Raw genomic sequence first — 15915 nt, 5'->3', positions numbered from 1 at the left:
ACTGCAGAGGCTCAAAAGAGGAATATTTTAGCATAGCGTTACTTTTTAACCATCCGACAAGCTTGCGAGGCTTAGCTGGAGGATAGATCCATGTCTGATTCTGCCCTCTACTGGGTGTCCAGCAACCTACCACTGCACATACCTGAGTTTTTTGTTTTACTTAAGTTACATTCATGCTACCTTTCCTTACAAGCAACATGCAGTGTAACTCAGTTGTAGAACAGCAGATGACAGTGTGGGACTTGCTATGAAATTTAGGTTGCCTGTCCATAGCTTCAGTCCAGTTCAGTTTTCCTGTGCGAGGATGAGACCGTCTTTGAACCTGATCAGGGATGGACAATCAGGTTTAATTATCCTTTGTTGTTTTAAAGTGAGCGCAGTGCTTCACTTTAATGAAATGAAGCCATGCCAGCTCCAAACACAGTGTACAGACAAGTATGTAACTGGCTTCACGTGATCAATAATCACAGTACTTCTAAAATGCAGTAGTTTCAAAAATATAATTGGGGATAGGTTACAGCTTAGAACAGTACAAGAGACTTCCTAAGCAGCAGGTCAAGACTTACCTGAGAGTGCACAGTAAATAGGCACACAGATTCTGACTGGTTAGCGGTACGGGCTACTGCCGAATTGGTTAACAGGAGCAGCAGGGGAGATCTTTCCCCATCCATTTCTGAAATTCAGGTCCTAGAGAATCGAATCAGACTGATCGGGAACACCCAGAACTGGGTTTGTACAGTTTCTTGTCCAGCTAGGAATGCAAGCAGATGATGCTGGTGCAGTTCTCTTCTGATTTGGTTGCCCTTAAATTTGGGCATTTGATCAGTGGAGATGCTTCTCAGCTCTTGGGTGTGTGTGTGTGTGTGTGCTGCTGCTGCATTGCATCACTTAGTGTGACCAGGTGGGTCCCTTGGCTTCAAGTTAAAAAAAATACATCTTCATTGTTTTACAGTTGAATTTGAAATCAAGTTTAAAGTTATGCTCAAGGTTATGATCCAAAACCTGGAGAGAAAACTGAGCAGAAGCAGAGGCTTCCAACTTTAAAGTATGGCTGCTGAATTTTTCACCAAGCAGCTTCAAGCAGCTATCAGAGATGAGGCAAGAGGCTCCGGCAGTTTTGGCATCTCAGAACCTTTTGGATCCTAATGGCCTTTTTTTCCATGATTTAATATCCTGGCTTACTTTTATCCTGTCCTATAATTTTTGTGTGGTTTTAAAATCTTTTTTTGGCCTTCCCAACAACAGCTAAAGGGTGGATTAGGTTTGTTTTGAGGTATTTTTAACAGCTGTTAAAGAACGCCTGGAGTTGGCCAGTATATTTCGTACAAGTTTATAATTGTCTGTCTTTTTGGTGGGATGGGCGGGTGCACATGCTGTAATACAGGCGCATCAAATATAGCCATCTGGGATTCATGCATATGATGTGTTCACTTTTGACTGGAAAATAGCAGCAAAGAAGGCAGGTTCTCTATACTTGTGGTGACACTCAGCTGATTTCAAATATGGATTTCCATGTAGTGCAGTTTAAACATGTATCTGTTATGGACTTGGAGTAAGTGTGTGCTTTTTCATCATCTATTTTCTGGCTGTTGCTTTTAAATACCGGCAGCATTACAGCGGCTTGTTGCTAGGCGTTGCTATAATGAAGCTAACAGGAGCTAAAGATAAATTAGCCATTTGCTTCCTGAACATGCAAACAGAGATCCCTTGGGTCCCGCCCATAAAACATTCTCTTTTGTAGGGAGAAACCATTGCAGTCCTCTGGGAGGAGCCTACCCTGGGATGTCATATCATCACTTGTCAGCAATTTCACAAGTACTGATCCTGCATAGTCACTCACTATACTACCAAATGTGGGAGGCAACTATGGAGAAATGAGCTTTATTGTGGTGGTTTGTACAAAACCTTCACCTTGAGTTTTAACATTTTTTCTCTCTTTCTCTCTCTCAAATGCAAATAACAAGCCGGTCCAGAAACAATTAAGAAGTCATCTTCCCCCCTCCCCCCAAAACTGGAAAGTTGACATCTAGTAGGGAAAAGACTTTTAGAGGTTTAAAATCCTAGAAAAGTATTTTCTTGGAGACTTCAGTAAAGGCTTCTTTAACCTGACCTGACCTGACCAAGCTCTGCTCACGACCTGGTTGGATCCCGACGGAAGTTGGTTTCAGGTAGCCGGCTCAAGGTTGACTCAGCCTTCCATCCTTCCGAGGTCAGTAAAATGAGTACCCAGCTTGCTGGGGGTTAAAGGGAAGTTGACTGGGGAAGGCAATGGCAACCCATCCCGCAAACAAAGTCTGCCTAGGAAACATCGGGATGTGACATCACCCCACGGGTCAGGAATGACCCGTTGCTTGCACAGGGGACCTTTACCTTTTACCTCAATATCAGGAAATACTGTACATGTACAATGCACCCAGCAATGTGCACAGAAACTGAATTCCTCCTGACAAAAATGCCAAAGGATCCCTCCCTTTTTTGTTCCAGCAACTTCACTGTATCCCTACTAATTCACAGAAGCATTTTATTTTCTCCAGTTGTATTTGTGTGGTCATGGTCCATCTTACAGCGACCTCTGATGACCTCAAGGAAAAGCCTACTCATCCTGGGGGTTTTACAACAGCAGTCTTTTCTTTTTCAGCAGTCCAGTGAACCATATCCTAATATCTGGTTAGCCTGATCTCATCAGATCTCAGAAGCTAAGCAGGGTTGGCCCTAGTTAGTATTTGGATGGGTGACCACCAAGGAATACCAGAGTCACTATGCAGAGGCAGGCAGTAGCAAACCACCTCTGTTAGTCTCTTGCCTTGAAAACCCTTCTGGGTTGGCAGAATTTGGCTGTGATTTGATGGCACTTTACACACTCACACACAAATAGAAGCTGGATACTAATGCCTGTGGAACCCCCATCTGAAAATGTTAGCCAGACCTGATCTAGGCATATTTCATAAACGCATGTATATTAAAACTGCTCCGCTGATTTCTTTAAGTGTCTGCCTCACATTTGTTGAAAAGCAGTCTAGATTTCCAAAAGGGAAACGGTCACCCAGATAAAATTGTTCTTGTCCAAGCTGAGTTCACTTTGGGAGATGTTCAACGTCTCAACTCCCGCCCTGCCCATAACTAACACTGGAACTTTGGAGTCATTGTATTGTATGCCCAGCACGGTTGCTGCTCTCTATTGACTGCAAGCTTTGTTCTGCTGCTCTAGTAGAGGCTTATAGATTGGTCAAAAAGAGTACATTTCAATACAGTAAATGGAGCAGTTTCTGTTTTTTACGGTATTTTTAAAAAACCTGTTTGGGTCAAGACTTTGTAAAGAAAGCTCAATTGCTGGGTCACATTACTTCCTGCATCTAAATAGTCCCGTTGATCATAGCAAAGGGAATTCATGGCTACCCATCTGTCAGCTGGCTATGGAAGATGTATGCAGCCTCCTCCGTAGTATCAGTTAACATGTATTCTTTGTGAAATTACATTGTCTACCAGGATGTCTACTGTGGTTCTGGGATCCAGCTGCGCAGCAAAACTCCAAATTTAGCTGGTAAATTCACCTCCACAACGAAACTGGCCCTCAGTTCTGCCGATGCTGCCTTGCCAGCAAGCAGCTGCTGGAAAGGAACATCTCCTGTGGTCTCGATGAAGGCTAAGTACATGGCTGCACCCAGCTGTTAGAAAGCCATGTCATTTCAATCCAAAGCAGCATTCTGCGATTGATGTGGCGACTGGAGGAGACACAGCACCCACTTAAACTGAGCAAACGGGTATGCTCTGACAACATTGTCTCCACCTTGCACGTCAAAATTAGAGACTGGCTTTTTCACTTTGAGATGAGTTCTGTGGGCTGCTGTCTAGGGCTGAGTATTTTTATTTTCATTCTATTGGATTTCTAGGCCGCTATTCCCAACTAGGTCAGGCTTACAACAGTTGAACAATTAAAACAATCTTAGCCTTTCAATAAAATGATCAGCGATTATCAAATATAATAAAACTGGTGCCTTCAGACATAGCAGCAGATATAATACAATGGTAACAATACCATTAATAAAATCATAACGGAAAGCACACAGAGAGGCGGGTAGGAGGAGGAGGGAGGGAGGCAAGTGGAAACCATCGCTGTCCTCAATTGTATGCCTGGCAGAACAGCTCAGTTTTACAGGCCCTGCGGAATTGCTTCAGGTCCTGCAGGGTCTGAATTTACCTTACTGGGCATAGTGTTCTTCCAGGCCGGGGCTGTGAAGGCCCTGGCCCTAGTCGAGGACAGCCAGATGCTTTTGGGGCCAGGGATCACCAGTAGATTTTCTCCAGCTGAGTGAAGAGTTCTTTGAGGGGTGTATCAGGAGGGGCAGTCCCATACGTACGATGGTCCTATACCATTTAGGGCTTTAAAGGTCAATACCAGAACCTTAAACCTGACTCAGTGCTCAATCTGGATCCAGTTCAGCTGGCGGAGCACTGGTTTGATGTGTGTTCCCCAAGGGGTCCCTGTAAGGACCCATGCCGCTGCCCCAAAAACCTCCTGCCAGTGGTGAAGCGGGACCTGGCAACCCTAGTTAAGGGGCTTCCAAAGGCAGATTTTGATCAGTTTGGCCGTTTCTATGTCACCAACTAGAGGCATTCCAGAACCACAAAATAATCTTTGCCTGCAGACGTGGAATAAGGAGAGCTTGACACTTTCAACTGGGTAATAAAAAGAGCCACGTTTATTTATTTATTTACATTGATCAGAGGGGGTCTGTGGTGCAGACAGGCCTCAAGCCCATACCAGACCTAATTGCAGTGCGGGCAATTGGTGGGATACAGAACCGTCTGGCTTCCTCTTGTTTGCGCTTCTCTGAATTTATGGGCGAGGTGAGGCTACCCTAGATCCGAGCCTTCAGCCATCACTTACGTACAGGTCAGGCTCCTCCTTGCCAAGCCTTCGTGATGTTTGAGGGAGGGGTGTCACTTCCTGTCCCCCTAGCCCCAGGGTCTGTGGGTTGAGAATATTGACACTGCTCAAGGGCTTCCTGTCCCATGAAGGCACCAGGGCCCCAGGCCTGGTCTGAGGGTTAACATTTCACCATTCAAATGATGTCCCAGGGTTTTCACCTGTACCGCGTACCATTCGAGCAACTTGGCCCGCAATGCTAACACCAACATACCCGTGCATTACTGAAAACTGGTGGCATTACTGGCATTACTGAAACTGGTGGATGTCCTGTTACCCTTTCCAGAACAGGGTAGGCAAAAAAAAAAAAACAGAAAACCTATCCAGCCTAGTGCCAAACCAAGAAGGGGGGGATTCCTACTCGGTCCCCAAACAGGCAACAAGCTTGTGCCCACTCTGAAATAAAAGGAGGGAGGGTGAGTGTCTGGGAGATACTGGGAGATCTTGACAGCATTTTTAAAGCTAAATTTCAGACATGCAGTTCCCCGGTTTGTGTGCTGCTGCTGTTAGTGTTGGAAGGAGAAAAGACAGATGTACTTTCAAAACTAATAGTCTGGGGAGGGGCCGTGGCTCAGTGGTAGAGCATCTGCCTGGCATGCAGAAGGTCCCAGGTTGAAGCCCCGGCATCTCCAGATAAAGGGACCAGGCAAGTAGGTGATGTGAAAGACCTCTGCCTGAGACCCTGGAGAGCCGCTGCTGGTCTGAGTAGACAATACTGACCTTGATGGACCGAGGGTCTGATTCAGTATAAGGAAGCTTCATGTGTCCTTCTGAATTAACTTTTCATTAAAGGGGAAAGCTTTAGAGGAGCCAACCAGGCAGAGCGGCCACAGAATCCCCATCCTTGCATGACCAGGATGGAGTGGGATACTGCCTGTCCCACCCTTAAATACTTCTGAAGCTTGTTCACTGAGCTGCATGTGGTGTCATTGCTTGGGATTTCACCTACCGCACCCTACTCTTGCTGACAACAGGTGGACCTCCCTGTCCCCTTTGCCTCACCCCCATCCTCAACTGCATGGAACAAAGGCTGACAGTCCAGCATGTGGCTTTATGGGATAACCATTCCCTGTATGCACATACATTGGCTTCAACTTTACGAAGCAATTCCTCATCTTCCTGAAAGGCATTTCTGGACTGTATGAACACTTGTGTTCTGAACAGGAAATATTGTTCTCATTGAATGTTCTTTTCTCTTCAACGCTCTGTCTTTAGTCAATAGATTTTGGGCGTTCTTCCTGACAGGAAATTTCTTTCCATTCAGCCAACCATCTTATAAATTTTCTATTTAATTGTAGGCACTGCATAGCTATATAATAAATAATGAAAATGAAACCTCATTACATACGTTCTCAGGTGAAAGCGGTAATATCAATTTTTTTTAATTTTAAATTTCACTTTATTTCTATAGCTTTTGTTTATGCCTAAAGCCTCTTGAAATTTCACCTTAAAAATCATTATTGGGGGGGGGTATGGGAACTGTTTGCAACTGAGATGCTTTTTTAAGTACTCTATTTGTTATTTTTGTAATACTCTTTTACTATTTGGGAAAGTGATGGCTGAGTAAGGGATGCTCTGAATGTGTGATCACTGGATATTAAAGTAATGCTTTGGAAGGTATAATATGTCTGGGGGTGGGAATATCTCTCTCCCCACCCCCGCATTTTATCTGATGCAGTTTTCAGTGAATGTGTTCCCTGTCTCTGTACCCTGAACCCATTTTAACTTGGCTTTCACTACAGGGGGCCACACAATAAATGCGGTGGCATCACTGAGGCCAGACAAAACTGCACGGCCCTCACAGCAAAGAGGACGGCCTGTGGCTGAAGCAAGTGGGCTAGTGTTTTCCTGCGTTGCCTGTTTGGTCTGTAAGGAAACTACTGCAGCACGGCAAGACAGTCGGGAGCATCAGCCCAGTTGCCTTGGGAGGGTAGATACTTCCTTGCTGTGGTGGCAATTTCAATGTGATGTGATGCAGTAGGGCACTGCAGGCAGGCAGCGTTGCCCTAGTTGCATCAGTAGGGTTGCCAGCTCCAGGCTGGGAAATACCTGGAGATTTTGGGGGCGGAGCCTGAGGAAGGCAGGTTTTGGGGAGGGGAGGGACTTCAGTGCCATAGAGTCCCATTGCCAAGGTGTCCATTTTCTCCAGGTGAACTGATCTCTATTGGCTGGAGGTCAGTTGTAATAGCGGGAGATCTCCAGCTACCACAAGGAAGTTGGTAACCCTATGCATCAGCACCAAGAATCCATGCATCAGAGCTAAGAATCTGTCCTCCACAGCTACCTGTGCACAATGTACAAACACGTCCATGCACTTTTGAGACCCCACCAAAAATGATCAAGAGCCCATTCTTTTCAAGAGGTGTAACAGTTCATGAAATCTGGGTCCCTCATTTCAACTTAGAGCCAAACTACATGTTATTCTTTTTAAAGAGGTGGGTCCAGTTTTCCTGGATCCAACTCATGTTACCCGCAGCTGAACAGCAGCTGAGGGGAACAGCTTCTAAAATAGGAGAGCCCGAACAGGCTCAGAATGGTGCCACAGAGGAAGGAAGGGCTCCTGCCCCACCCCAGCAGTTTTCCCACACACAAAAAACCACACTGAGAAGTAGTATTTTGTCCATTTTGCTGCTCTTAGTAGGACTCTTAGCCCTACTCCTGATTGGAAAATACATGTTAAGGATTAGAGCTCCCCTTGTGTTCAATAATCCTGGAGCACGGTTCACGGTCTTGAAAGTGCATGAGATTTAAATTCTCTGTGCTGTGGATTATCTTGTGGTACTAAAATTCTCAGCCTCAGCGTTTCCCATCTGTAATATGGATGAATTGTTTTCCAGAATGCGTACTAAATGTTTAATTCCTTAATAATATGCTATATAAGTATGAGTAAAAATGTAAACTGCCGTCACCTGCTTGAGTTATATGTTCTTTTAATTCTTGCTTTGAGTTTGTGGCAGGGTAGGAATTTTGATTTTGGTAGCTTTATCTGTGTTGGCCTGTTAACATGTGTGCATGTATTGCCTGCTGGGGTTTGTAAATACACGGAACAGCTGTGCACCTTACAGGAACAGAGCATTTCTGACTAGCCTCCACCCCTTGGTCTAAACTGCGTAGGTAGGACTCTGGGAGACCCTGCTCCTAGCCTGATTCATGGCTTCCTAGGGCTGGCAATGCTATCGCCACTGTCATTCCCCCCTAGGGTTGCCAGGTCCCTCTTCGCCACTGGCGGGAGGTTTTTGGGGTGGAGCAACTTTTTCATGGTTTCCTGGTGAAGCTGAACACTTCGATGCATGTTCATAGTTGTGACTGCAGTGTCACAATTTCGGGCAGATTTTGCCCCACTGTGAATCGCGTCACGGACTACAACCTCCTTTTCGCTGCTGAAGAAAGTGGCTGCCATTTAATCCATATCCTTGAATTTGTTTAGCTTTCTTTCCCATATGTATGTCAGGGTTTTCCCCCACACACACACTGTTCAAAACTAACTCCAGATGGGGACTGGGCTTTGGTGAATAATCTAAAGCTGTCTTTGGCAAGTGCCTTCTGCAGTGTTTCCATAAGATTATGTAAATCTAGAAAAAAAATTAACTATCTGGTTTACAGCCATTCTTGTTGAGTATTTATAAGGTCTGAGTAGACTTTCTCAACACCACTACTTACCCATGCAAAATTGTTTCAATGAACTTATTAAATTTCTTATTAAATGTCATTAAGTCTCTCGTTGACAAAATGTGCAAGTTTATAGGGAGCAAGGGTTACCGTGATAAACCCTTTTTAGACTTAACATTTCCAGCACTCCTACTGCGCACTTAGGAGCCCCGTGACGCAGAGTGGTGAGCTGCAGTACTGCAGTCCAAGCTCTGCTCACGACCTGAGTTCAATCCCGACGGACGTTGGTTTCAGGTAACCGGCTCAAGGTTGACCGGCTCAACCTTCCATCCTTCCGAGGTTGGTAAAATGAGTACCCAGCTTGCTGGGGGTAAAGGGAAGATGACTGGGGAAGGCACTGGCAAACCACCCCGCAAACAAAGTCTGCCTCGTAAATGTCAGGATGTGACGTCACCCCATGGGTCAGGAATGACCTGGTGTTTGCGCAAGGGGCCTTTCCCTTTTTTTTTTTTTTTTTTTACTGCGCACTACATGTGATTGTCTCTGTATGCACGGTCACCACTTTGTCTGAACTGGACAGTACACACACATTCCAGTTTCTGCATACACAAATGTGTACCCTGAAAAATCTGCACTTCTGATAATACATATTGAAGCTGGCGTAGCGTGTGCATTTCAGACAAAATGGTGGTAGGGTGTCAGGTGCTCTGCTGGTACGCAGGACTGGAGTGCTGGAAATGTAAAGCCTGAAAGGGGTTATAGAGCTTCTGCTGTTTGGACTGAAAGGAAAGCTCTGTGGAATCTGTTGGCCTTCAAGGTCTAACAAGATATGAGGACCCAAGTGTGTTTGTTAGGGAGAAAGGAAATTGGTACATTTACTGGGTCCAAGGAAGCTCTGCCTAGGTTGCAAGGTAGTACATTCTAGTCATTTCAGAAATAAAATAGATTTCCCCCCTCTCACAGCTCATGAGATCGTACTATGGGATGGGAAATAGCAGGGTGCCTATGGAGCAAGTTTGTAGCAGGTCCAGAGAAGCTTTTGGACCTGACACAACTACCTTCAGATTCTTTTTACTGGCAGTTCAATGTATTTCTTAACAGCTGCCTGACAGCTACAGACTCAACAAGCCAGCTTATCCCATCAATGTATCATGCCAGGAAAAATGTTCTTTATTATTATGTAATTTGGAAAAAAACAAGAGTACAAGTTTCAGGGGTAGATTATTCTGTAAATCTACAGTGATAATATCTGAACATTTGGGTAAATGGAATTCCTTGCCAGTTCGCCCAAGAGAGCTGGGTAGTCTGAATGTTCTGGTAAAGGCTGTGGACCATAATAATACAGTTTGACTATGGCTAAATCCATTTGCCACAATAAGGGAAAGGCAGGGGCAAGGAGTGTGGTCTGCCCCAATGCTCCATTCCATCACTGCACAAAACAGGATATATTTCAAGCAGTAGAACTGCAGCTTAGTTTAATCGAGGGCCTTTGTATTAACGCAGCTGCCTTTGATAACAGTGCATGAAAACTGCCATTCTTACCGTGTGACAGTTTGAACCCTAGTTTAAGCTCTAATTTAGTTCAAAGGTAAATTAATTAAAGGGATGTTGAAGATGTTGAAACGTTGCAAATTATTGTGTTGGCAGAGTAAATGACACTGGGGCTCTTTCAGACTGTGTACTCGCTACCCACCCAAAACCAAATCCACACCAATGAACAAACACACACAACTTGAAGGGTAGGCGTTTTTTTCCATATTGAGAATGAAGGTGGTGTCCTTGGGTATAGCAATGGGCATTTAATACAACAGTCTGCTGGGAGATGTCGTATTGTAGAATAGGAAACAGGAAGTAGAAGGATAAGTTATGATCTGAACCTGGGGTGCCTTATTGAATGATACAGCAATTGTGGCACCTGTTTAAGATTTACAATAAACCTTGTACGGAATCTAATTGTGCTTAGTTTTTGGGTACAGCAAAAAAGCTGTTAAGATCACTTCCTAAAACCCCAGGATTGGTTGCACAATATCTTGTGCATACAGAAATGCAAGTGGGGATACAATAAGGTTGACAGTGCAAGTGGCTACTGAGCCATTTTTCTTACATTTCCGATTGTGCAAGAACCTCTTTTGACAGTTAACTTATTTTAAAGGAACCAAATATCCTCATATAATAATACTGAGGAAAGGTGGATACTGTTTATTTGTTTTTGGAATAATAAAGTAAGCAATAGGTCATGGGTGTTTATGTGTGTGTGCTGTCAAGTCGCAGCTGATTTATGGCAACCCCGTAGGATTTTCAAGGCAAGAGATGTTTAGAGGTGGTTTGTCATTGCCTGCCTCCACGTGGGCTGAGAGAACTGTAACTGGCCCAAGATCACCCAGCAGGCTTCATGTGGAGGAGTGAATCAAATGCAGTTCTCCAGTTAAGAGTCTGTTGTTCCTAACCACTACACCACGCTAGCTCTCAATAGGTTATATCCTTGCGTATTTTTTAATGTAAACATTGTTTTGCTTTGTTCTCTTTTTATTCTATCTCTATTTCATTTGCAATTTTACTATTACTATTATTAATAATAATATGGAAAGAGGCTATAGTTCAGTGATAGAGCATACACATTGTATGCAGAAGGTCCCAAGTTCAACCACTGGCATCTTCAATTAAACAAGATCTCAAATATCAGACTGGGAAAGGCCTGAGCAGAGAATACTGGTCTTGATGAATCAGTGAACTGACTCGGCATGAACAGGATCATATTTAGATCACTTTTAATCAAATTACATGTTTTGCTCAATAGTAGTAACAGCAATTGTACACGCCACTAACCTTTCTGGAATGAGTGCCTTAGTGTGGAAATTCACTTGCCCTTGTGAAATATCTCTGAAATGCCTGAAGTGAGAAAGTTCAACTCAACAGATGGCCTCCAGTCATTCTTGGGAGTGTTTAAAGTATTCTACCCTATTCATTGTTGGGTGTGCTCCTGGTTTAGCGTAGATCTTCAGGGCCACATGGAACTGCCTCTATATGTTGAATATCCCACCCTGCGATGAAGATGTGATTGTCTCCATGTTCCTTAGTGCTTATGAAATCTTTTCCTTTCGCTTTGCAGGAGGTGCTTATTAACTGACAACAAATCCCGGCCTTGTGCTGGTTTCAGCTTCCAGCAAAGCATGCATAGCCACCAGTTCCACCTATATGTGAACAATGCCACCTTAATTTATACAGGTCCCAACTGCTAGCTACAACTCCTTGACAATGCAAGTTGTGCCTCTGAGTTCCATGCTTTTCTGGTAATGTATAAAGAGGAAACGTCGGGCAAGAGTCACACACAAATCTAGCAATTTCCTTGTTGCTCATTTCTGGCCCTGCTTGTGAGAGATGTGATGGCAGGCTTGACCCCCAGCAGCCGCGGAAGAGTTTCTGTTTAGATGCTTCTTCCACACATTCCTTGTATGGGCTTGAATGTGGACTCAGATGTTTCACGAACACTGCATACAAGAGATATCAATAGAAAGAGGACATTAACACATATTTTAATGCATGTATAGATATAATTCCTTGGACGTCAGTGCAGCTACATGAATTTAAACCAGTTTATACCTACCATGTACCAAAAGTAGGTTCCTTGAACTTCATTAAGCCACATAACAGACCTTTCCAGGAAGGCTCTATGCCTTAGCTATAGGGGGGAAAGATGAGGAAAAAGTAGCCAGCTAACTGAGCACAGAGGATTTTAAAGGATTTTAATGTTGAAGTAATTTATGAATCATGCTAAAATAAATAATTTTGCCACTGAACTACCGCTGTGCCTTTAAAATGTTTTCTTTTGTTTATTGAAACAATGAAATATATAACTTCATCTGCCTTCATTTGTACATTTGCCATTTCCCCCAAAATGAGGGCCTAAATGTTTATATAAACATTCCATTTGAAATAAAAACATCACTGCTCAAGCGCTATAAGTTTTTACTGTACATTTTAATTGCTTGTGGGGTACCCTCAAATGTACATTTCAGTAATGGAAATAATACAAAAAATTTTTCCCAAATCAGTCCCAGATTTAATATCTTCAACTAACCATACAAAATGGAGTAATAACAACTCAAAATAGAAATTTTAAAGGGTTTAGCAATATATTGATTGCAAAACCCTTTAAAATTCTTATTTCTTTTCCCTTACTGATAAAGAAAGTGAATTTTGATCTATGCATGTCAAACACTGATTTACTGTAATACTAACAACAACCAATCATATAACACTTCCACTTCTCAGAAGCTGGAATATGCATCTTGTGCATATTAATGCTAAATATGAAATAGCATCCTGATAATCTTGTTTGTTATAAAGGGCCTTTAAATACCTGAATACAACTGTAGCAGGAAGTTGGGCTGTTCAATTTTCAAAAGCAAGTGACAATGTGTAAATTTTGAAGAACTCGTGCTCATTTTAAAGCCGTGGTTTAGACTCTGTAATGATCCCAACCTTGTTGTATGACATATACCATATCTAATATATTTGTATTGCACTGTAGTTATTGCAACGTGATTCAGTAAAGGAAGAGCTGTTTGATTTATTTTTTTGTACTGAGATCTAAGGATTCACACTGTTCCATGCATTCCGTCTGAGGGCAAGCTGTTTGATGGCTTGTAAATCCAGTCATCTTAACCAGTGAATTTGCTCTCCTAGGTGTAAAGGCTTCTCTACCTACTTCAACAGAACAGCACTTCCTTTTGAGAGAGCAGAACTGTCTTCTTCTCTACTGATGCGAATGGGGCTACCTGCACAAGGAGCATTGCACAAGGAGCTCTGGGCTGGACCAACTCTGATCTCCTAGATCTAACTGTGGAACAATTCTTATGTCTCCCTACAATTAAAACAATTGGTAGTATGTTGAATGGTTTTTAAAACATAACACAATAGTTGTCACCCTTGTCTCTTGAGAAAAGTACTAAGACTGCAATAAAAAAAGGCAGGGAGCTATTAAAAATAGTGACTGATTAAACAAGTACACATATAATATTCCCTGGTTTTTCTTACCTTCTAGACTTACATAATACTTATATGGTTCTTCCTTTTTCCCAGCTAGAGGACATGCTACATTTATTAAGCTCCACTGTTGTTAAGAATGCAATGCAATGGAATTTGCGAGTTTTATATATGACCTCAGCTTGCTTATACAAAACATCTTAAGTGTGAAGCGATACTGACATGCTTCAGACATAATGGCAAACCAGGGTTTAATCCTGGTTTGGAATCCTGGTTTTTAGGGGAAAGCATGAACCACCACAGCTTGTAGTTTGGGAGTAATGGCAAACTATGGTTTGTCATGAAAGGAGTAGGTCATTAGACCACTGTGCTGGGGAGAGATTGAGCCAAGATCTCCCGGACAAATTAGGGTTTGCTATTATGTCAAGTTGTCTTTCCTTGGTGCATTACAGTTTGGATTGTCCTTCAGATATGATACACTTATAAACATGAGAAAAATGCTTATTGGAGCAGAACCCTGAGAAAAGTAAGTACAATGGAAAAAGAAACAATCACATATTTTACTAGTACCAGTTGTAAGAGAAGATGCTTCTCTTTTAATATGTAGGCAAACATAAGGAGCCATTAGTTTTTTTTAATATGAATAACCCAAATATACCACAAAAATAAAGCAATAAATACTGTAATACAATTAAGTGCACATCATTTCTATTTATCCCAGTTGAAAAATACTACTAAATGCTGCATAATGTTTTTGACTCTTCAGTATATCAGAAGGTAACTGCTGGTTTCAAGTTCAAATAAAATCAGACCTAGCTCAATGTATGTTCAACAATTATTGTTACAGGTCCTCAAGCGGTCACACAGGCAACCTTGTGTTAAGCTGCCATCAGCCCTGTACACAGTTCTTGTCAGTCCCGTGTATCCAGAGGCAAATCTGGGCATATTTGAGGGGAGTTATTCGAACTGCCACATTGTAATCCTGCTGCTCTCCGTTGACATCCACCCACTGATGACCTGAGTAAATAGCAATGATTTTGCGCTTCCATTTCTTTTTGTCTCCTTCTTTAAGGCGCAGGTAGATTCCAGATCCCGTAGAGCCAGACTCGGCATCACAATGCTGGTAGAAGAGATCACTAGATTCATCGGACACACTACAAAATCGATAGACCAGCTGGCCAGATCGGTCGGCGTCGAACCCAGAGAAGTGGATCATGCTTCCAGGCATCATCTTGCTATCTGGACTGATGCCCAGATCCATGTATTTCTTCTTGTGGGGGCGCTTGAGCTCCAGCACGGCATAATCATAATCTATGGCCACATCTCCTGCTACATCTCTCAACCAGCCTTTGGGGATCTGTGTACTTTTTACTCGTGTCCACTGGAAAGAGGGCTTACGCTCAGATTTCTTCTCACTCATCCCAGATGCCTTTTGTCTTCGGCCAGCTCTACTGCTGGATCCCCGCTTCAGCTGTTCGGCAGTTGTGTGAGAAGCCTTGAGATCCAGTTCCTCCCTTTTACTCCTTCTGGAACCCCGGTGTTTCTTGCTACTACTGCCTTTGGATTTCAGCTTCAATAAGCCCACTCTCAGCTTCTTGCTGCCTTTGATGTATTCTTTCCCATCATGCACACAGTGAGCAGCCGTCAGCACATGCTTCGGGGAAACGAGAATGCCGCTGCAGCCCGTGGAGATCTTCACGGCCGTATTGAAAGGGAAGTTGGTCAGGAAGCGCGTGTCCGAAATACTGAACCTGCTGTCGGTGCCATACACTTGCCTCTTTCGTCTCGATAACACCTCTGCGGTGGCGTTTGCAACGGGGTCAAGCTCTGCCCCCAGGACGCTCACTTCTGTCAGGGTCCGTGTGCCGTTCTCAAAGACCGTCTCATAGGAGAGCAGCTCGTTAATATCAGACAGATGCGGCCCCGGGAGCCTCCGCTGGCATTCAATCCCACATACGCCTCTCAGCTCCAATCTGGCACTGGCTTCAAATGCAGGGCTCTCCAGGGACAAAGTCTTCCCTTTCACAATCTGCGGTACTTTTGTTAACTGCCAGCTGAAATCTTGTTCTACGTTGATTCCATTAACGAGGCTCAGGACAGGAGCAGAAAATAGTAGTAACAGCAGAACGCAACCCATCGTGTCTCTCTGTTTTCTGTTTAAAAAAAAAGGCAAAAGTGTTTAACTATTGCTAATTAAATAGGCTGACCATATGTATCGTTTTGAAAGGGACAGTCCCGTTTTTATCCTATTTCCCAGTCGTCCCGTCTTTTTAAGTAAAATGTCAATTTTGTCCCGTTTTGCACCTTGTTACTCTTCCAACGTTTGTTTCTTCAGTTCTGACATTTCTTATGCTGCATGCAGGCATGGCTGGGTAAAACAGGACATTGGGATG

At 43.4% G+C, this 15915-nt stretch overlaps 1 protein-coding gene across 1 annotated transcript; it reads right to left on the bottom strand.

Moving 5' to 3' along the window:
- Positions 1–14409: 14409 nt before the first annotated feature.
- Positions 14410–15659, bottom strand: PRSS35 (serine protease 35). Its single transcript, XM_056856676.1, has one exon. It carries the CDS (start codon positions 15657–15659, stop codon positions 14412–14414), a length of 1248 nt encoding a protein of 415 aa, XP_056712654.1. The 3' UTR covers positions 14410–14411.
- Positions 15660–15915: the final 256 nt, after the last annotated feature.

The sequence above is a fragment of the Euleptes europaea genome, chromosome 10 (genome assembly GCF_029931775.1).
Source record: "Euleptes europaea isolate rEulEur1 chromosome 10, rEulEur1.hap1, whole genome shotgun sequence".
NCBI classification, from domain to species: domain Eukaryota; kingdom Metazoa; phylum Chordata; class Lepidosauria; order Squamata; family Sphaerodactylidae; genus Euleptes; species Euleptes europaea.
The sequence above is the reverse complement of the archived record's forward strand: the minus strand, read 5'-3'. Positions and strand labels throughout refer to the sequence as shown.

Excerpts from the sequence above, each read along its gene's own strand:
- PRSS35 (XM_056856676.1), bottom strand. The coding sequence starts at position 15,659 with ATGGGTTGCGTTCTGCTGTTACTACTATTTTCTGCTCCTGTCCTGAGC.